The sequence below is a fragment of the Apis laboriosa genome, unplaced genomic scaffold (assembly GCF_014066325.1).
Source record: "Apis laboriosa isolate Shangri-la unplaced genomic scaffold, ASM1406632v1 scaffold34_cov151, whole genome shotgun sequence".
Taxonomy (NCBI): Eukaryota; Metazoa; Arthropoda; class Insecta; order Hymenoptera; family Apidae; genus Apis; species Apis laboriosa.
This window is the reverse complement of record NW_025222928.1, coordinates 9,086,820-9,108,255: the sequence shown is the minus strand read 5'-3', so window position 1 is coordinate 9,108,255 and position 21,436 is coordinate 9,086,820. Positions and strand designations below refer to the sequence as shown.

Below are 21,436 nucleotides of genomic sequence, written 5' to 3'. Positions count from 1 at the left end.
CGTTAACGCGTCACGAAAAGATGGACGAGCCACTGCCGGTGTCCGCGGCCGCACAATGCCATATTAATGGCTGTCGGTAGCGGTGATAAATTCCTAGGTCGAAGCCTCCTCGACTTTCCTGGTTAGCCAGCGTCGCACTCTCGTTCTCTCTTCCCCTCGGGACTTGGAATGGCGACAATGAGCGCGAATAAGTCAACTCGATGACTGCGAGAAGGAGGACCGACTAAAGAAGGACGGTCTCGACACGAACAATGTTCATTATCGGGGGATAGAACCTTCCCATTTTTTTTTCTTTCCTTTTCCAACCGATCGTTTAAACGATGCTTCTGTTCTCCGATCGATGAGAATTCAAGAGAACGATTTCGAATAAATTTTAGATCGAATCGATCGAAAGTATGAATATTCGATGATGTTTGATACATATAGAATATTTATTTATTGCAAAAGTAAAATAAAACGAACGAGAGTCGTATATTGCTCGTATACGTTACAATATATATGAGTTGGGCAGATTTTAATAGTTGAAATTAAGAATAAAGTTACTTCGATAATTTATTACTCGAAGCATCGAATAATCGCGGATAACTGTACTGCCAAACAGCCGAGGTTATACGAAGAGCGGATCAAATATAATAGCCACGAATAAATATTATTCAAGCATGTTAATAAGTAATCGCTTAAAGTAAATTTATTCGAGATTCTCGGTTGGCGTCCAACTTTGATTCCGAGAATACAAAATCTACCTAGAATAAATTTAAACGAGATTCAAATCGCGTTCATCATCGATTCATCATCGAGGATGGAACACGACTATTTTTTTTTTTTCCATCTTCGTATAACTACCGTTTCAACAAGAGAGCGACATACAGAATCTCGTTGATGATGACATAACCTAGATTACGATCTCGCGACATGGGAATGAAACGATGGTAAAGAGTCGAGTAAAAAAGGACGTATCCGTGGATAAAGCGCAACCACGATTAAAACTATGGTTAAAAGGTAAGACGAGCAGAGATACTGAAACTCGAGTTAATTGCCGCTTCTAGTTCTCTCCATTCTTTGGAGATCGATGCTAGTTAACCTCCTACCACTCGGCTTTCTTCATGCTTTATCTCGACTCTCCACTCTCTCCTTCTCCCCGCGCAAGATCACATACGAGATTAAGCATTCGCACGACCTTCGTTGCGCGCGTATCTCGAGTGCGTGGAATCGCGACAGCTTCGTCGAGGACTCGTCGAGGAAGGGAAGGTCAGTGCCCGTTTCAGAGATTTCAGTCGTCGACAATTAAGTTTGCGCTCCGTTTGCTCTCGTCAACTTTTCGTGAGAATCGTGAACAGGTGCTGCAGCGATTTTCTTTCTAACTTAACCTAACTTTTATTAGAAATGTAATTATATGTATCTTACTTATTTTCACGACTTTAATTACAATAATTTATAAGTAAAATAGATATTACAAATCAGTTTTGTAACGTTAAGATGATCGTTGATTTTTCTTTCATTTTTCGAATATTCGTATCGTTGATCGTTTCATTCTTTCAAACTGAGTCATCGAATGTTTCTTTCAATTCTTCAAATATCAAGTTAATTTGAGCAAAACGAGATATAATAAATCCGATATCACGGATCATCGAGCTGTTTTAGCAATTGAAACGTTAATTCAAGACAATAAATGTAATGAAAACAAACGTGATGAGATCGCGTAGTAATAGCGTAAATCGATTAAAAGTTTTGCTGAATCGAGTATTTGCGATACGATAGATCGATTTTGCGATATTGTTGCGCATTAAACAGTTGCGCATCTGGTAATTATACAACTATTCGCCACATTACATCTCGCGAGAGATTGATCGATCGATTGTATGCGACTAATTTCGAAACTCTGGCAAACGTGAAACGTGTATGGGGAACAGTGGGAAGAATAGAAAGTACAAGTGAATTATTTCTCGATGTAATATGGCCACAGATGTGAACGATAATATCGAATCAGCGTGCAACTCGCTTCTTACAACAGTTGCAAACGGATCACAATTTATCGAAGCAAACTACTGGCGACATTACGTCATTCCGACAAAGAAAAATAAATTAATCGAATAAATTACTTCGCATCGTAAATATCTTATGATTGTGTACAACTATTCATTAACTATATTTTGGTGGGTCCAAAGAGATCTGTTTCGGCAAATAAATTGACACAAATGACTTCAATGGGTCCGTATTATTAGCTCAATCGAAAATTTTTCTCCCCCTTAACCTCGAATCGTGAGAGTAGAATATTTCGTGATACATAACCTTCTTTCTCCACTTGTACATTTTGAATACAAAGTTGACGCTTAAAAACATGATTCGTGTTGGGAAAAATAATCACAGGTTACGAATTAATTTCCAGGTTTCTATTGTTTTCGGCGAATGAAAGGTTAAGACGAAAAGGCAGATTCGCGACGTTCTGAGCTCGAGGGCAGCGTGGATGGATGCGAAGAAACCCCCATTAAGTTGTTACGCCGACTTATCCTCCTGCACGTCGATTAATCGCCGACTCAGTTCGGTGCAACGACATTTCGCCTTCCTCATAGGAAGGCGTCTTTCGCCGCTCTTTTCGTTTTTTCCGCACGAAATTCCGCCTCAAGCTTGTAGACGAGAAGCGCCACTCGAAAAGGACGTTCGATACGAGGAAGAGGTTAGGTCCTCGCCCGCGGACCCCTCTCGACCGTTCTCGTGATAGCTGTGAGGGCCGTTTATTAAGGAAAGATTTACTCGTTGAGCCGTCTCTGGACCGATTTCTGCAGGTTTTTGACCGCTCTAGGAATTCATCCTCCGCGCGGATGAACGTTACACTTCATGGTTTCATGGCCCATTCCACGCCTTCCAGAATTTTGTCCCTCGAGGAAAGGGTTCATTTCGAAAGAATTCTTTTCCTGCGTCTCTAACTTCTTTGAAAATGAAGGTGCGAAAGATGGTACAAAAAAGGTTCTATTTTTTATTTTTTATCGATATATCATTGTTTTCTTATTATAATCTATATTCGAATTCCTTTGCGTAAACATTACGATACACGTGTGAGTTATATCTTTTAATTTTTTCACTTTTTATTATATTTATATGTAATTATGAAAAACAATAGGTCTTTCTTGCATAAGGAAAATGCATTCATAAATAAAAATCATTATATTATAATTATATGATTGAATGATTTACTAATTAGTTATAATAATTATAATATAATTGAACAATTTTGACGATTCGTATTATTTTTACAGCTTATAATTTGCAAAACTCGAATATTTTTATTCTACAATGAAGAATGGATTAAACACAATAATGGATTGAGCACAACGTTGAAAATAAATAATATATCCGCTTCGTAACTTTCAATCATCCCAAAACTACGCTGAAACGAAATATAAATACGACAAAAGTGAAATGAATAATATTTACTTGTCTTGAAAAAATTACGTAAACTTATCGATATTTCTTATCGATGCGGCGATCACGTAACATACACGAAATACAATACGACTTGTGAATATGATTCCAAACTGTGGCAATCAGAGGTAAATAGAAACGAGAGTCTCTTTTTTTTCTTTGATAAAATTAATTTATTGAGATAGAAAGTGTAACTCGAAATGGAACCATTACCTTATAAGGAGAAACTTTTATCGAAGGATTGCAACGTATTTATTTTCATCATTTATATGTGAGATATAGATAGTTAGCTAGATCATAGATATAAAATTAAGATAAGATTCGTCGATCAACGAAATGACCAAAACTTTTTCGATGCTGTAGCTTGGTGTTCCCGATGTTCATCTCAACAATGGAAGCCCATCGTCACTTTTGAGAGACATCCGGCAGCCTCTTTGGTCGCCTCTTTTTTCTTTTCGGAATCGGCTCACCGCTGCGAGAATCCTCTTCTACGAATCGCGTTTGGCCAATCCAAAAGAGACTGTACGGTCGTGCAGTCTCGTGCTCCTTTTATTTTACGGCGCTGTGTGCAAATTGGCCAGAGGATTAGAATCGCGAGCATAGGCTGCGTGCTGCGTGCCCCGGAGCGATGAATTATTATTGTCTCGTGCCACACGCAGCCACGCTTCGCGTTTTATGCACCCGTATATACACGTATACGAGCATCCTCGAAACCGAAATAGGTAGAGAGAAACAACTGCATATCCCTTTCTTTTGATAAAAAGTTTCTCCTATTCGTAAATTCAACTTCAAAGTCGTCTACCAAAAAGCAAAGAATTAATTGCATTTTTCTTCCTTCCATAAAAGTTCCCTCCTATATAAAATATACAATGCAAGTGATTCGAAATCGTCATTGGGTTCTTCTTTCAACAGAACCAAATAACAATTGTATTTCTTCTCCTTTGATAAAAATTTCTTCCTATTAAAGTAATGCTTCAACTTTGAAGTTGTTTCTCTTTCTCAATATTTCAGAGCAGAGAGAGACTAGCAAAATTTGAAATCAAAGAATATATTTATATTATATTTTATCTTAAGTCTTTAAGAATTTAGTCTTAAGTCTCTTAAGAATCTTATCTTAACTAACTCTTATCTAACTCTTTATCTTAAGTCTTTAAGAATATATTATATAAATATATTTTATCAATTCAAAGCATAGAATACACAAGTTTTATACAACCATAATAACTACTATAAATAAATATTACTTAATCTTTTTCAATAAATTGCTTTATAAAATTGTAATCTCAATTCTGTTCCAGATCGAGGTCTCGATGGTTGAATTATCCTTCTGCCTTCATTGTCCTTTCAACCCGGCTATGTAACTACGTACGTTTCAAAGTTCTCGATATCTTGATCTTCGCTTCCAACGTTCGCCTCCCACAACATCACTGAACACGTGCATATTCAGCTTGCACACACTTCCCACCGAATTACCTTCATGGAGCAAGATTGTCCAGTGGAAAGCGAGACGGGACAATGGAAAGGAACGCGGTTAGAAATAGTTTTGGATCGAGCAGAGAGAGAGAGAGAGAATTTTTGCGTCGCTCGTCGAGGAGGAATGTCGGTTTCGAGGTTCCATGAAGACATATCAACAATATACACGCGGCCGCGCACCCACATTCATTGTATGGCTAACCTGATATCTCATCGTAGGTGGAGGAGGCACGCCACGAGTTATTGACTCGTTTGATCCTGGGTTACGCCCCGACCTACCTTAACTCTGACTTACTATCTTGCCACGAGAGGTTTCGGCCCACGACGCAACGCCGCCGATTTCCGTTTCGATTCGAGGAACATCGTTCACCTCGTTTCTTTCCGTCTCTCGGATAATGAATAGCGAATAATGAAAATCCTTTCCTCCGATTGGAGGAGGAATAAGATGGAAATTGTTTCTGTCGTCATTTCATTGAAAAGAATTCGCGCTACTTTTGTATTACTGTACGTATATGGATATACTATTATTGTATATGGATATTTTTTAATTCGAATGGTTAAATTGACGAGATATAATTTTTCATAATTAATTTTTTATAATTTTTTATAATATTTTCAGGAGGAATTTCAGGGTTTAGTTATAAACCCTAGAGTTCTTATAAAACCCAAAATGTATGATGGAGTTAAAATTTTTTGGAATGCAGAAATGAAATGTAAAGCAATCTTTGAGCAATCTATTTCCATCGTAATCTGTAAGTTTTTCACCAATCTACAATGTTATATCAATATATTATATTATTATATAATATAATTATAATTATATATTATTATTATAATAATAATATAATAATAATTTTTTCAGCTTGAAACGAATGAAGAGGTGAAGCAAAATTTACAAATATATATGGTGTCAACATTAACATTAACAATTATTTATATAAGATACCGCATGAATTAGCATCTCCAATGTATCCAGCATTAAAATTATTTTCTCTTTTAGGTACATTTCACTTTGAACGGATTTCGAATATTTTTTCTTCGTCGAATCTACGTTTTGCAGAAAGTTGAAATTCGCTTCTTTTTCATTATTCGTGCAAGAAGCGACAGTTTGACTCGATGCCAATAAAGAAAAACTAATACAATTATCGCTGGGATGCACAAGAATCGAGTGAATATGTGAAACAAATATCTTTACAACTTACATATCTCGATTATCTTTAAACTCATAGTTCATTTTCTTATTTTTTATTTCTTGCTGAAAATCGTCTTTTCATTGAATTCCATATTTTTCAGGGTCCAAGTTAGATGGTTCATCCAAGAGAATCCCTCAATTGAAGGAAAAGCACAATTTTATCCCAGTCTACGAATAATCGCGCTAATTTCAACGTGGAAGATATTTCTTCTTCTCCCTGCGCTGGAAGCACGAAGTTCCACGCGTCGAATCGCCGATCTCCTCCAGAAACGCCATTGCAATCGTACTCCAAGAATCGATCGATTGAATCGGATTCGCTCATAGAATTGGAATTCCACGTTTCTCCAAATCATATTACATTCAACAAGTTGACCAACTATCGATATTCGATAGCATAACACGTCAATTTTCTTCCATCGATGCCTGTAAACGAAATGCAACACCGGAAAAATTTAATATCGGAAGTTACGAATAAAGTTACTTCGATAATTTATCGTTCAAAATATAATAATAATCACAATAATAATAATAGTAGGTCAATCATAATAACTACGAACAAATAGTTATTATATATAGAGCTTACTTTAATAAGTAATTACTAACTTGAAGTAACTTTATTCGAAATTTTTAATTTTTTCAACTACGGGTTAATAATGCCCAATTCTGGCGAAAAATCGTGGAGCGTGGAGAGACTTGCCTCTAGGTGGAGGTGGCACACCTGCCCTCGAACGTGGAGAAGAGGAGAGAGAGGAGAGTCGCGCACGTATGTTGGAAGATGCGCCGACAGACACGCCCTGATTAAACGGTGATGAATGCGCGAAAAAAGGGGGGAGGGGATCGAAAGATCGGTGGCAAATCGACGCTTGTCCCCTTTTCCATCTCGAATCCGCCGCCGGGAATGCAAATGATGTATCCGTCTCTAGGAGGGTATCCAAGCCTCCCCCGTAAAACACCGTGACTTATCATGCTTAATTACACGGTCTACCGTTGAATTATCGCCGTTTTACGATATTAAAGAGGCGGCAATTAGCCGCGTTCGATGCCGTTTTCGTTTCCTTCCTTCGGGGTCTAGATCCTTTCTTCCATCCAATCAAGAATACGTCTGTGTTCGCGACGCCTGTATAATATATGTAACGCGGAATATAAAGCAGCAGGGCGTACCCTTTTTGAAAATAACACGTTCCTTCGAGAGATAGAGATAGGCTAGGTTTCTATGTGAAATTGTTTATCGGGTAATCTGGTGCGCTACCCTACAGGTATCGAAGAGTGTAGGTTCCTCGCGAGAGAAATATCGGTATAGATATCACCTATTACCGCAATTATACCTCGTATTTCATTTACCACGATTCTTTCGATATCTAAAAAAAAATAAAAAAAAAAAAAAAAAAAAAAAAAAAAAAAAAAAAAAAAAAAAAAAAAAAAAAGAAAAAGGAACGTATTCTTTTTTCAACGGTCCAATCACATGAGAGAATGGATTAATTGTTCCGTTGAAATTTCCATCGATGGAAATGGCGAATAACGCACGCTTGTTTACTTAAAAAAATCGGCCGTATCATTTTTCTCATTGCGCGTTGTCGGCTCATTTTTTCGAGCGGTGGCGCTCGAAGCCGAAAAGGGGTGGAAGATACATAGCGCGATGCCCTGAGCGGACGCCGACCCATTTCTCTTTCGCGCCTCTTTCTCTCTCGTTAACGCGACTCTATCGCCGTTTCATCCACGGTGCGCGTTTAAACGCCCCCGGTCCCGTCAACCTGATTTCACTAACGAACCCGCCAATTTATATTATCGATCGGATCGTGTGTCCGCAGTAGGCCAACTTGACCAAGGATTCATCGTTAAACCGGTACCCGGCAGCAACGCTGCACCCTTATCGTTTGCATCCGCCATCCTATTGCCAGTGGCCGTTTTTTTTTTTTTTTTTTGTTTTCAAACCGTTCTCTCCAACTTTCCATCTCTTCGAATCTCTTCTATCGAACGATAACCGGTCCTTCCACCTACTCTATATATATATATAATCATTCACGAATTGAGAATGTTTCGAAAGAATAGAAATAAAGCTGGATCGAAAGGACATTTTGTTTCAATCGTTAACACGTTCAACCTTGGAATACGCGAAGGAATTTCAAGTGCACGTCGATCGTGGCGAATACGTTGCTATGAACCGTGAAATGGAGGGACGATTTGCGGCTTGATGTCTTTCTCTGCATGGTGAATGTCCGCGATAGAGGAGATAGAAGATAGAAGGGAGAGGCGCACGAACGCTTGGCTATTTTAATTATCGATGCGCGATCGAGACAGCACAGGTCGTACGTTGGTGCTCGATGCGCGATACAGATCGATTGTAAACCTTCGTAGTCTCGATCCATTATTATACGGCTCATCGTTTAATATAATTTTCGATCTCTCGTTGCGATACGATATCTGGTCGATATCAAAATTCGCGTATAAAAAATCATATAAAAATTTCATAATTCGTATATTTTGTCGATTTCGAAAGCGTGTGGCTTCCGTGTTGTATTCGATGTTGTATCCTTAGAATTAACGATCTGTTCGTATTATCCTCCGTCCTCTCTGTTCGGTGAACGGTTACGCGGTGACAGTGCAAAAACGTACGGTCAATGGAATCGGACGTGGATGACGCGCCAAACAGAGATGTACGCTCAACGCCACTCCATCGAATTATAGCAGCGTTGGTATATAGCGGTGGACACTGCTCGCCCCGTCCTCCAACCGTTAAATCGATTAATCCGACGAGGAATGCGCGAATCATCAATGCCACGGCTGTGCAACGCACTTCTTCTTCCCGATTCTATGCCGATTCTCTTCTGCTCCGCCAAAGATTGCTCGCGTTGTCTCCTACCTAACCGTTATTGTGCTAGGGACTTTTCGAGAAAGGTGGTATTAGCGGTCGCGCGTAATTGTGCAGTCAAGCGAGACATGCTTCCACGCATCCATTGTCAGCGAGTGATTTTGCTTCGTTCAAAGGGATTGGACAATTTTTTATTTAGGTTTTATTAAGTGGTATGAATGAGTTGAGAATTTTTATCTTAATCTCAAACTTTACGAAAGGAGAATGGTTTGTACTTTTTACGAGTTGGAGATATTGAACGATGTAAAATCAAAGAGATAAACGATGACGAGAAATTGTTTGTTCGAGAGATTCATCGGAAGTGTAACATTTCGAGATTTCTCTTTACGAAGCGTTCACTCGTGAAGTCATTGTGCCCGTATCGCTCGATGAAATTTAGGCATTGAATTGCTTTTGAACGATGCAAGAGAGCATCGACGTGTCTCGACGAGCAGCGCATAATACCGAAGTTGACGCGTAGCAAACGAGATCGAGGAAATAGCAAAGTCATGTAGACATCAAGAAACCCGGACCTGTCCTACTGTTCTGCGTTACGGAGGTCCGGTGTATATAAAGCGATTTACGTGAGAATGTTTGCACTCCTTTATTCGAATTATTCTTTTCCAATAAATTGTATAAACTATAAAATGAAATAAATATTTGATATCCTATATAGATAATCGCGATTATTCGATTAAAAATATTCGCGTAATATTTAAACGTAGTTAGACGATTATGCATTTAATGCGCGTAAATATACATAAACATGCACGCGCTATTAATTTTCATACATCTCGCAGAAACATCTCGCAGCTTCTCCCATCTGAAAGCGTAATTCACGCTTATTACCGTTCGACGAACCTTATCCTAGAGCAATCGTGATAATTGCGATAATAACAGTAATCGCGATAACAACGGTTTACTCCATTGTATGGGGAGTAACGCGCATTAACTTTATTACGACGACTTGTAATCGTCACCGACTGAAACACTCGAGGGATGCTACAGTGTATCTAATTTACCGACACAATCGTCTCATCACCAATGACAGGCAAAAAATACTTGAATTACGAACAATCTTATAACCAACTTATAATTCAATTTAACGAATTAAATATTATTTTAATTCAAACACCAGCATTCGATCGTTACGTTAATCGGAAAATATTTCTATTTTATCGTACAATAAAATTTCGTTCGTTACATTTTAGTTCCCGAAATAAAAGTCCCAGAATTTTCTACCACGCACATTTTTGACGACTAGTAGAATACAATCTACTGTATCTCCACTCGTCACAACTGCCATGCGACATCGGTTCGAATCGGATAATTTTTTCGCTTCGATGTCGCGCACGCTTCGTTTTATTCTGGATTCGTCGAGATCCAAAGAGTAAACGCGAGATGGACTATTTGGAGTTAATACGAGGTTGTAAGAGGCGCATAAGCTAGCCGGCTTGGATCGTTTCGAAGCATATCGAGGTGTGCGAGTTATGCGCCCGTACTTACTCGAGGCACGTAAGGTACCCCCGTGTACAGGCGGAAAAGATAGGGAGAGTGAGTGCGTTGCCTGGTATCAATTTGTCTGGCTGGTAGCACAGGTTCACTCGACCAGACGAAGGTCGCTTTGTGCGAGCCGCTATCCGGCATTCTATCAAACCCAACAACGTTCGCTACGATCGATTTATTCTCCCAACGACCGCGTAAGATACCAATTACCCGTACGCTGCTCAACTTCCAATGGAAATCGGCGGTTAAGCGCGCTTTGTGCCCCTCTCTCTGTGCTTTTATTTTCTTTTATTTTCCGCACGTTTAGAGACGCTCGACAAATTTCCACCCAATATCCACCGTCGATAAATCAAATTTTCTATATTCGTGTTAACGATTTAACATTAACGAACAATAATGAACAATCGATATAACATAATTTGGAAAGATATATGTGTATGTATGTGTATTCAAACACGCAAAAATAGAAGGAGAAATAATAGGTAAGAGATTAAATCGAGAAAATTCAATTAGCCTAATGAACCGATAAAACGGTTTCATCGTCGTATCCCTTCGAGCATCGAGGAGGGTCTGGAGAGAAGTGGCTATTTATTTTTTCGTCGCGTCCTCGAAATTGTCGGCGCAGTTATATCCTAGGCTTCCTGGAAAAAAAATCGATGGCCTCGAGGAAGAGTTTAGGCGGTTCTGCTCGAATGTGCATCCTTATGCACCGACGATCGACACGGCTCGATCGAGCCTTCATTCCGCGAGTTGGAAATTATGGAAGGCAGACTCGATCGATTTTGATAATCTTCCCGGTCCCAATCGTATACTTGCTAGCGTTTTCGATCATCCGTTTTCGTTCAAACGCACTACGAAATCTCCATAATTCTCTCTCTCTCTCTCTCTCTCTCTCTCTCTCTCTCTCTCTCTCTCTCTCTCTCTCGGAAACGATGAGCGAAAAAAAGAATAAGTTTGCGAGTAAAAAGAAAGGGAAAAGAACAAGAAATTTCTTTTGGATTTTTAAAAAGGTTTTTTTTGAGTAGAGCGATAATTTTTAATTCTTTAGAAGAAAAATAGGATGTGGAATTGAACGCAACGGGTGAAATAAGAGAAAAAAAAGTCGAATCTTCCAATGTGTTTTTTATTCAACATTGCACATCCTTAAATACATTTGGTCTCTTTAGAGGAACATTATTGGTGGGAATTTGTTTTGCCTATTTCGAATCTCCTCTTAAATTAAATCTTATCATAACGTCGTATTAATATATATAAAACGTACAATTTATTTACAAAGGTACTCTCGATGGCAGTGCTATCGACCCGAAACAACGTAAAAAAAAAAAAAAAAACGCTTTACAAAATTCGCCTCTTTCCGATTTGCATAATCTCACCACTCGTCTCGCTGGTAAAGAAACAACGATGTTTATTATACGACGATAGTTCGATCATTTCTCGAATCCTCGAGTCCAATACTTTCGAGAAACACCGTAATTTGAAGGGCGCCGTTCGAAAGAGACTCCCTCCCCTCCCCCTTTGTCTCTTTTACGTTTCTCTGGTCGCTAGTCTGCAAATTAGAAGCGAGTTATGATAATCTCGTCTAAGACGAGCACGCGAGAAGAAACCAACTACGCATTTCATCCACGAAACGAATGGAGAATAACGAGGTTTAAATTTGAAAAAAAAAAATAGAGCCGATCTTTTTCGAATTTTCGTCCTTCTAATTTACCGCCCACGGTAATTTTAAAATATCAATAAAAAGTTGTAGAATTTATATCATGATAACACTCATAGTATCTTTTTCTATGTCACGATTGAGGGAAAAAAGACTGTTGATATATTTGTGAAAAATCTTTGGATTTTTAATATATATAATATTTTTAACATAAAGATAAATACAGGGATTGATAAAAAATTGATAACCGATTGATGTTTTTCTGCATTAAACGAAATTGACTCAGATAAAAATCAAACAAATAAGAATCTAAAATGGATCCACAAATATATCAACACTCCATGTTTGCGCGCATTACGTGCCATTATCCCCCCTTGAAGAGGTTAAGAAAACTCTTTCAGCGCGGCAGGAAGCGAGAATCTAAGAGAAACCGGCAAACGAATCGATTGCAAAACTCTGAAGAAGCATCTCTGCAAACACGTTCCGCTCGGGTGACACGATGTCTCTGTCCAGAATCCACGTTATATTACCTTATATCCACGCGAAACGAAGAAAACCACGCGTGGCGAATCCACTTTTTCCACGGTGAATAACAAACTGCCTGCGTTACCGCCGCGATCACGACCTCTATCGACTCAACACCTAACCTATTATACGAATGGATCCAAAGCGTGTCCTCTCTCGTTATTCGTCCGTACAAAATCTCGACAGACGATCGAGAATCGATAGTAATATTCGATTATATATTGGAACGAAGACATTCCTTCGCTCGTCGTCATCACGAACGTCTTCTTTTCTCTTCGATTGAATCTTTCTATCGGAAGAAGTTAGGCGGAAATAGATTCGTGTCGGGTCACAAGAGGTCGGTTTCTTTTTATTCGAATCTCGATTAATCGTCGCTATCGTTTTCGGACGAACGATAATTTCTATCTAGTTTAATTGAGCATGCGCGATAACGCACGACATTTCATTACGATCAGTTGCGTGGTTATCAATTATTTTTTTCATATCTTGGATAGATATTACCAAAAGGTTTAAAAAAGCATCGAATTAAATGATAAAACGTGGTATAGTAACGAGTGACCAGTTTCAAAAGTGTATTAGAACGCAATTTCAGTCGTCAGAGAGAACACAACAATGGCAATCAGAAGGATTTTGCGTAGTCATGTTAAATTATGGAATAACGGAAAACTGGATAGCGTTCGATCGAATATACGTATAACGTATGTAGTTGTTCTCTATAAACGATATATTTTCTTCAAGAGGAGAAGATATTGGTCTTACACTTTTGCATTTTCGCCCGTTGTTCGGCTCGAAGCAAAGGCAGGAGCAACAGCAGCAGCACCAGCTTTCTCACAGCGGCGTTCTGCGGGGAAGGTAACTCTCCGCCGTTCCATCTCTATCCCTCTTTTTCTCCGTCCCCCGTGTTTTCGCGTCTGCGCGCCACCATCTATCATTCTGTCAGCTAGGAGATTTCAATTTGCTCTCTTTTTGCGCCATTACCAGGGGCCGAAGCTCGCGCAAAATTGTATTTAATTGTGATTGACTGCTAAGTGGAGGTGGCCGACCACCGCCATTTGTCCTCCCATTTTTGCATATCCCTAATTGCGGGAGAAACATCGCAGGAAACCATCCAAACAACCTGTCCTCTTTCGCTTTTGTCTTCCGCTCTATTCTTTATTATCGGGTGTCAACATGTTCGTGGGGAATATATATCCGTTTTCGAAGGATGATCGTTGATTGTTTTCGCCTCTCGAATCGATCCTCTAAAGGAGAATGTATCACAAGAATATATCAACACCTCGTACGATTCAAACCGGTAGTATACATGATCGTAACTGTGATTGAAAAAATAATCGCGACGCACTGTTTTTTTCCTTAAACTGTTAACGGATTCTTTGGTTCATCTCAAAAAATTTAATCGACGAGATTCCCGTGTTATTATCATCACGGTAAATTTCCTTTCGCGAAAATTATTCGATCGATTTTTTTAATCGGAGATAAAATCAAAATCATCCTCACCAAGAAGAGAAAAGAAAAGAAAGTATGCTCGTCGCGTATCTCGCGAAACTGTTTTTTCTCGAGCCAAAGACGAGAAACATAATTTTTCTCTCTGCTGTTTCAGAGAAGAAATAGCTTTACTTTTTTTTTCGCTGTCGCACGGATCGATCATCGTGATCGAGAGATCCCCCATTTTTATATATATGTACACAATTACCTAAACAACGTCACAATAACTTAATTGCGTCTAATCAAATATTTACACGAATCCTACGATTAAAATACGCGATAGCCACGTATACGTTTTCGATATTCGCTCAAAGCAGCGATCCCCAACCTGTTGATCGCGAGATATTCGTTTAATTTCGATTTCTTTCATTTTTCGCTTTACACATCGCTTTACACAGAGAAAGAGAGCATCTGGATTGGAGAACACTGAAACTACATCGAGGCTCGTTTCGCGTATCAACGCATCGCAATCGCGATTCGATCTATGAAAAAATATTCTGGAATCCGGCAACAAGGCCGCGCGGAGGGAAAAGCATTAGCGACGTGTTTGCGCGCACCAATTATCGCTAATTAAACTATCGGGTGGGAACGAGATCGATTCTCGTCGATTTTCGAATCTTTCCCTTCAACGTTTCGTCATTTACCTTTCAACGTCGATCAAGCGTCGCGACATCGTTCCTCTTCAATCGGTCCAACGTAAATTATCCACTTGCAAGTTTCATCGAGCAAATTTATCGAATAGAAGCGATCGCTGGACGATTAATCGCACATTTTCGCGAAATGTTCCAAGTTCACTCTCTTTGCAACAACTCGTACAACGCCGCGATATAAGTCTGCGCCATTTGCAGAGTCTCGAACTTGCTCAGCTTTCTGTCGTTGCCCAAACTAGGTACCACGTCCCTCAGTCTATCGAACGCGTCGTTCAGACTGTTCATCCTTCTTCTTTCCCGCGCGTTCGCGGCCAGCCGTCTCTTCCTCAACACCTCTATACCAGGCGTCGTCCCGTTTTTCATCCTGTTGTGATGCACGTTCTCCCTTGTCTTTTCACCGGACGTGTATTCGATCTTCCCCTGGTACCTGGCCGTGTCGCGCTTCCCGCCCTCCCCCTCGCCCTGCTCGACAACGTAGCCCTCGTTCCTCTGCACATGGGTGTACGTGCCACCCAAATAAACAATGTCGCCTCTTTGTCCATAAGAGTTCTCCCCGCTATTATTCCTAGCCAAAAAACCACCATCACCTTTCGGGATACCGAAGAAGCTCTCCTCGCTCTGCCCAACGAAATCGCACCTGTCGTTCCCCGTATCCATGTTGCGCTGATGATGATGATGATGATGTTGCTGATCCATTTTTGGCGGCACGTTCTGTTTACCATCCTGACTGGTGGTGGAGAAATCGGCACGAGCCACGGTCACACATCCGTCGTAAACGTTCGCGCACTCGTTCTTCTCCCTCATCGTCCTCGAGTTACATCCGCTCGAGGAGTGGCCGATTTCGTGATCACGATGATGATGATGATGATGATGATGGTGGTGATGATGATGATGATTATTATTGTTATTATGATGATGATGATGGCGATGATGATGATGCTCGTTCCGGCAAGCTTGTTGTTGATAGTAAGGGGACTCGTAGAACTCGGTTTCGAGGTTGAAGGAAGCGGGGGTGGCGGCCAAGCGGAAAGTGGCGTTCGTCGCGCCGATCTCCTGGTACTCGCGATTCTGACAATCGACCGAGCTCACGCTCCCGCAACTGCTACCCCTAGATCTCGGTGGTTGAGGGTATATCTCCTGTTGGGCCCAGCTACGCGGATTCGATTCCGGGCTACTCGCCGACCCGTAACCCTCCGAATCCAACACCTCGTATTGCTGGAAACTGGCGTAAGTGGTCATTCTCGTGAAACGTCTCTCGCTCTTTCTCTCTCTCTCTCTCTCTCTCTCTCTCTTTCTCTCGCTCTCTTCTCTCTGATATATATGTATGTATGTATATATATATATATATCTATATATGACGATTCAACGCATAATAAAAACACTATTACTGTTTTTTTTCTCTTTCTCTCTCTCTCTCTCTCTCTCTCTCCCTCGAGGAGGAGGAAGAGGAATTATCGTTCGTTCCTCTCCTTAATTAAACGAATTCCGTCATTTCGTGCGGAAAAATGGTAAAAAAAAGGAGAGAGAAAAAAAAGAAAGAAAACTTAAAGGAAGTTGAAAATTTGGAAACGAGGAGAGATCATCGTTCGTTAGAGGGGAAAGGAGTCGCGGAGAGGATCGCGAAGGATGAATGGCGTTATATGGTTCGCGTACGGAAGCGTTGCGTAAACTGACTTTAGAAACCGGGGATCTCGTGGTCTGGACCATGCTGCCCGCTTTTCTTAGGGCCTTATGGTGGGGAACGGAGGACTCCCGGGGCCCACGTGGAAGGGATCCCCGTGGAGGAGTGTGGAAGGGGTCGACAGGGAAGTGGGCATCTCTTTGTAGAAGCCGCGCGACCGGACACGCCCCTCGTCTTCCTTCGTCCTTCTTGTTCGCTGGGGGCTCTCCTTTCGCGGCCGGGGAGAGGAGAGACGAGAGAAAGAACACGAGGCGCCGCGTTCCTGCCGCGCTTCAGACGCGGCAACCGCCCCATTTTTTCTTTCTTTCTCCCTTTTTTTTTTTCTTTCTTTTTCTCTTTCTTCCTTTTCTTTTCTTCCCTTTTCCCTCTCTTCCATCCTTCTCCCGACGCGATTCCACTTATCGAATTATCGCCAAAAATTGAAACGGACGAACGACCGCTAATTTTTTAATCCTTCTCCCCTCTTCTTCTTTCTTCTTCTTCTCTCTTTCTATCCATCGAGTCGAGAAGATAATTTCTATAGAGAGCNATAGTGAGAATTCCATTCTACGTTAATTTTATATATATATAAAATTAGGCAATTGATTAGTTATTTTAATAATAGTGAAAATTCCATTCTACGTTAATTTTATATATATATAAAATTAGGCAATTGATTAGTTATTTTAATAATAGTGAAAATTCCATCCTACGTTAATTTTATATATATAAAATTATATATATAAAATATATAAAATTATTTTTATATATATAAAATATAAAATTAATTGATTAGTTATTTTAATAATAGTGAGAATTACATCCTAGGCTAATTTTATATATATATATAAAATTAGATAATTGATTAGTTATTTTAATAATAATGAGAATTCCATCCTACATTAATTTTTCTTCTCTTCCAATATTAATTTATCAATTGGAGATGATCTGCAGTTTAAATCTAAACTAATGTTTTGCACGTATTTTCAATCGTATCTGTAATTCAGTAATTTATATTAATTTATATTAAACGTATTAATTACCGTCTTTTTTAATCACATTTTTGTTTTTTTAAGTGTTGAAAAAAAAGTATAAAACACATTAATTACACACACATATATCTCTGAAAAATTAAATATTTTATGAATAATGGAAATATTTTAAAAACTTGAACATTGATGAATTACAAGTAAATTACATTGTTTGTAGATAATAGTGCATCTTTTTTTAAAAATATCGAATCAATATTTTTCATTATATGATAGAATAAAACAATAATGAAGTTTATAAGAATCGATTAATAATAAAATCCGTTTCTAGAGTATTGTCATGTATATAATGTATTTTCTAAAATCATTATTCGAATATTATCGAAATTATAATAATATATACATTTCTGAATATCAATATTTGTAAAATAATTATCAAGTTAACAGGTGTCATACATAAAACATAAGTTCAATTTAGATATGTATATATAACAGTATAGTGTACGTAAAAGAAGAATATTTGCGAAATAACAGAATGTTACAGTAATGAGTATTTATCGAATTATCGAATATACTTCAATTTTCTACATGTTTGTTTTTTAGATTATTTTGTAAAAAAAAATGAAACAAAATATTCGATCGTTGTGACATTTTTCGATAGCCTATCGTTAGTTAGATAAACCGGTTGTCCACCACATAAAACTGCGTTGACATTAGATTCTTTTTTTATATTTTAAAATACCAATTCTTCGTAGTTTTATCTACTATAAACATATGAACGTTGCTCGAACGAAATAAAAGTACGCTCAACGCACAATATTTGGTAAGATTTTGTAATATAATTATCGATATCACAAAAGTAGCAAGATTTATTTAATAAAAAAATAGAAAGAAAATATTATATGGAATCTTTTTTAATTTAATATAGATAATATATTTTGAATAAAGCTATAAATTTATTTGTTAAATTATATTTCAATTACTTTCAGAACGATGGATACCACGTGGACTCTACGATTCATCGTTTGCCTCCTTTGTTGTCGAGCATCTTTGGCAGAACTGAAACTTGTACAGACGATATTTAGACATGGAAACAAAATGCCATCGAATATCAATTTTTATCCTAACGATCCTTACATCAATTATACTTACGAGCCTGCGGGAGAAGGAGGTTTAACAAATGTATGTATTAATATCATTTTTTAATCATTCTAATTAATTTGTACGATATACATAATTTTTCTTCCAAATGTTATACAAAAAAAAAAGAAATGAATTCGATTAAATAACACGAATTAATTGTGGACAAATTTTAATTTACGTAGGTTGGTAAAATGACCATGTACAAAGTTGGCCAATTCTTTCGAGAAAGATACGAGGATTTTTTGGGAGAAATTTACACGAAAGAAAATATTTGGTTTCGCTCGGATGAAGTAGATAGAACTGTAATGAGTGGACAACTCGTGGCAGCTGGACTATATCCACCTTCCAAAGAACAAAGGTTCTAAATTAAATTTAATGGTTGCCAATTTAACAAACTATATTACTATATAAGGTAACTTCATAAAAATTTACTTTAGGTGGAATCCAGATTTGAATTGGCAACCTATACCTGTATGGACAATACCACGTACTATAGATTGTCTTTATAATACTCAGTTTTCTCCAAGATTTGATATGTTGAGAAACATAGTGGAAGAAACGGACAAAGATGTGATACAATTTGAAAAAAACAATAGAGATGTTTATAAATACTTGTCTGAACACACAGGTGGTAATATCACACAATCAAGAGTATTTTCATTATATCAACATTTATTCGATCAGGTATCTTTTCAACTTTTGAAATTAATTCGATAGAGATTGAAAATAATTAACATACTTTTTTTGTCTATATAGAAAACGTAAATAGAAATAATTTTTTTTAGAATAATATTGGTTTGGAATTACCAGAATGGACGAAATCAGTTTTTCCTCACGGGAAACTTGACGAATTAGCTATATACGACATTTTGATTCGTACTCGTACTCTGGAATCAAAACAAATATCAGGCGGTAAATTTAAATTTCGTTGTCATTCTTTTCTTATTTTTATGGAAAAATAAAAAAATTCTAAAAATTAATACAATGTGATTTCATCGATTTATTATACTATTTATAATTGTTTCACTCGACAGGAATATGGATTCGCGAATGGTTAAATCATGTTGATGATCATATAAGCAAAAAAGATAGGCGAAAAGCGTTTATGTATGTGGCACATGATCCAAATATCGCATGTATACTTTCTGCATTGAATAATTTCGACAACGAAATTCCTTACTATGGTAATAGTCTGATGTTTGAATTACACAAAGACAATAACGAATATTACGTTCAGGTAAAAAAAGTATTTTCTATAAAAAATAAATTGACAGAATATTACTTTTGAAATTGAAAGATGATCAGTAAAAATGATTAAAAAAAAATCACATAAAATTAAAACTTTTCAAAATTAATTTCTATTATTTTTACAATTAGATTTATTGTTACTATTATTGTTCACAGGTGCTTTATAAAGATAAGGATAATATTCGAGTTCTTAAATTTCCTAATTGCGATAAGATGTGTCCATTAGATGAATTCAAAAAATTCGTAGAGCCTTTAATATCGATTAATATGAAAGAAATATGTGGACAAAAATAAAGAAATACATATATTTTCTTATATTTTCCAACTTTTCTCTCAAATATATATATATATCGATTGTCGCTATTCTAAGTGGGAAAGCAAACTTGATATTTATATCGGTAAAAATAATGTGAATGCGATAAGATTGGTCAATAAAAGGCGTAAATCTGTTTTGTGTCTTCATAAAATGAAGGAGGATGTTGGAAAGGCTTTTGTTTCGCAAAAATTTTTTTTTATATAAAGATTATCAGCAATTTCTTCAGCAGTTTCTTCAAATTTCATTCGTGTATTATTCTGGATTAATCGGAGAAGTATCTGTGAAGAAAAAAAAGAGCAGAAAGTTGGAGAAAAAAGGGAGAAAGAATGTAGATGGAGTGGCTTGACTCGTAAACCAGTCAAATTTGTCCGCACTTTTCAGCCCCCCTGTATTTAAAGTGTCGTAAAATACGTCGAGGAAGAAAAAGAAAAAGAAGAGGAAGAAAAAGGGGATTGGAAAAAAGTTGACAAGTTTTGTAAAGCATCCCAACGATCCTTAACGTCTAATTTGTAAAATCTTCATTTTAGATCAGTGTCGTTTGTAAGAATTATAAAGTTGCTATCTCTTCTTTTGTCTCATTCTGATAACAATACAATTTGAATACGTTTATCCATAATAACATAATAACAATACAAATTAAATCTGTTCATCCAAAAATTATTTTCTTTTCATTTTTAATGTAACAAGTATCCATTCAACTTCTGTCTCATTACCCTGATAACATAAATATAATTTAAATATGTTAATCCAAAAATTATTTTCTTTTCATTTTTAATGTAACAAATATCCATTCAACTTCTATCTCTGATAACATAAGTACAATTTAAATATGTTCATTCAAAAATTACTTTCTTTTCATTTTTTTAATGTAACAACAAGTATCCATTCAACTTCTGTCTCATTACCCTGATAACATAACTATAATTTAAATATGTTCATTCAAAAATTATTTTCTTTTCATTTTTTTAATGTAACAACAAGTATCCATTCAACTTCTGTCTCATTACCCTGATAACATAAATATAATTTAAATATATTAATCCATATATTATTAATCCAAAAATTATTTTGTTTTCATTTTTAATGTAACAAGTATCCATTCAACTTCTGTCTCATTATCCTAACATAAATAATACAATTTAAATATGTTAATCCAAAAATTATTTTCTTTTCATTTTTTAAATGTAACAATAAATAAAAATTCAACTTCTATCTCATTACCTTGATAACATAAATACAATTTAAATATGTTAATCCAAAAATTATTTTCCTTTTATTTTTAATGTAAACAACAAGTATTTGTTCAATTAGAGGATAGACAATACAA

General features: G+C 37.2%; 2 protein-coding genes and 1 long non-coding RNA gene across 16 annotated transcripts; 2 read left to right on the top strand and 1 right to left on the bottom strand.

Moving 5' to 3' along the window:
• Positions 1–1,171: 1,171 nt before the first annotated feature.
• LOC122715105 lies at positions 1,172–9,552 on the top strand. 11 transcript variants are annotated; one of them, XR_006346780.1, is made up of 9 exons: positions 1,856–2,153; positions 2,387–2,721; positions 2,784–2,941; positions 3,255–3,548; positions 3,784–4,142; positions 4,719–5,031; positions 5,113–5,397; positions 5,513–5,645; positions 5,756–9,552. It is a non-coding gene; the product is annotated as an uncharacterized LOC122715105 (long non-coding RNA). The 11 variants fall into 11 exon arrangements; XR_006346772.1 differs by having other exon boundaries at positions 2,387–2,941; positions 5,756–5,773; positions 5,894–9,552; XR_006346773.1 differs by having other exon boundaries at positions 2,387–2,941; positions 5,756–6,061; positions 6,187–9,552.
• Positions 9,553–12,767: 3,215 nt separating this feature from the next.
• On the top strand, positions 12,768–21,063 carry LOC122714752 (venom acid phosphatase Acph-1-like). 4 transcript variants are annotated; one of them, XM_043936393.1, is made up of 8 exons: positions 12,771–12,955; positions 18,158–18,225; positions 18,392–18,584; positions 18,728–18,903; positions 18,983–19,229; positions 19,331–19,457; positions 19,580–19,782; positions 19,950–21,062. In XM_043936393.1, the coding sequence occupies exons 3-8, from the start codon at positions 18,396–18,398 to the stop codon at positions 20,085–20,087; spliced, it is 1,080 nt and encodes a 359-aa protein (XP_043792328.1). In that variant the 5' UTR covers positions 12,771–12,955; positions 18,158–18,225; positions 18,392–18,395; the 3' UTR covers positions 20,088–21,062. The 4 variants fall into 4 exon arrangements, with proteins under 4 accessions (XP_043792330.1, XP_043792328.1, XP_043792327.1 ...); XM_043936392.1 differs by lacking the exon at positions 12,771–12,955 and adding an exon at positions 12,966–13,470; XM_043936395.1 differs by lacking the exon at positions 18,158–18,225 and having other exon boundaries at positions 12,768–12,955; positions 19,950–21,063.
• LOC122714751 lies at positions 14,895–15,998 on the bottom strand. The gene has a single exon (XM_043936390.1). The coding sequence runs from the start codon at positions 15,990–15,992 to the stop codon at positions 14,895–14,897; it is 1,098 nt and encodes a 365-aa protein (XP_043792325.1). The 5' UTR covers positions 15,993–15,998.
• Positions 21,064–21,436: the final 373 nt, after the last annotated feature.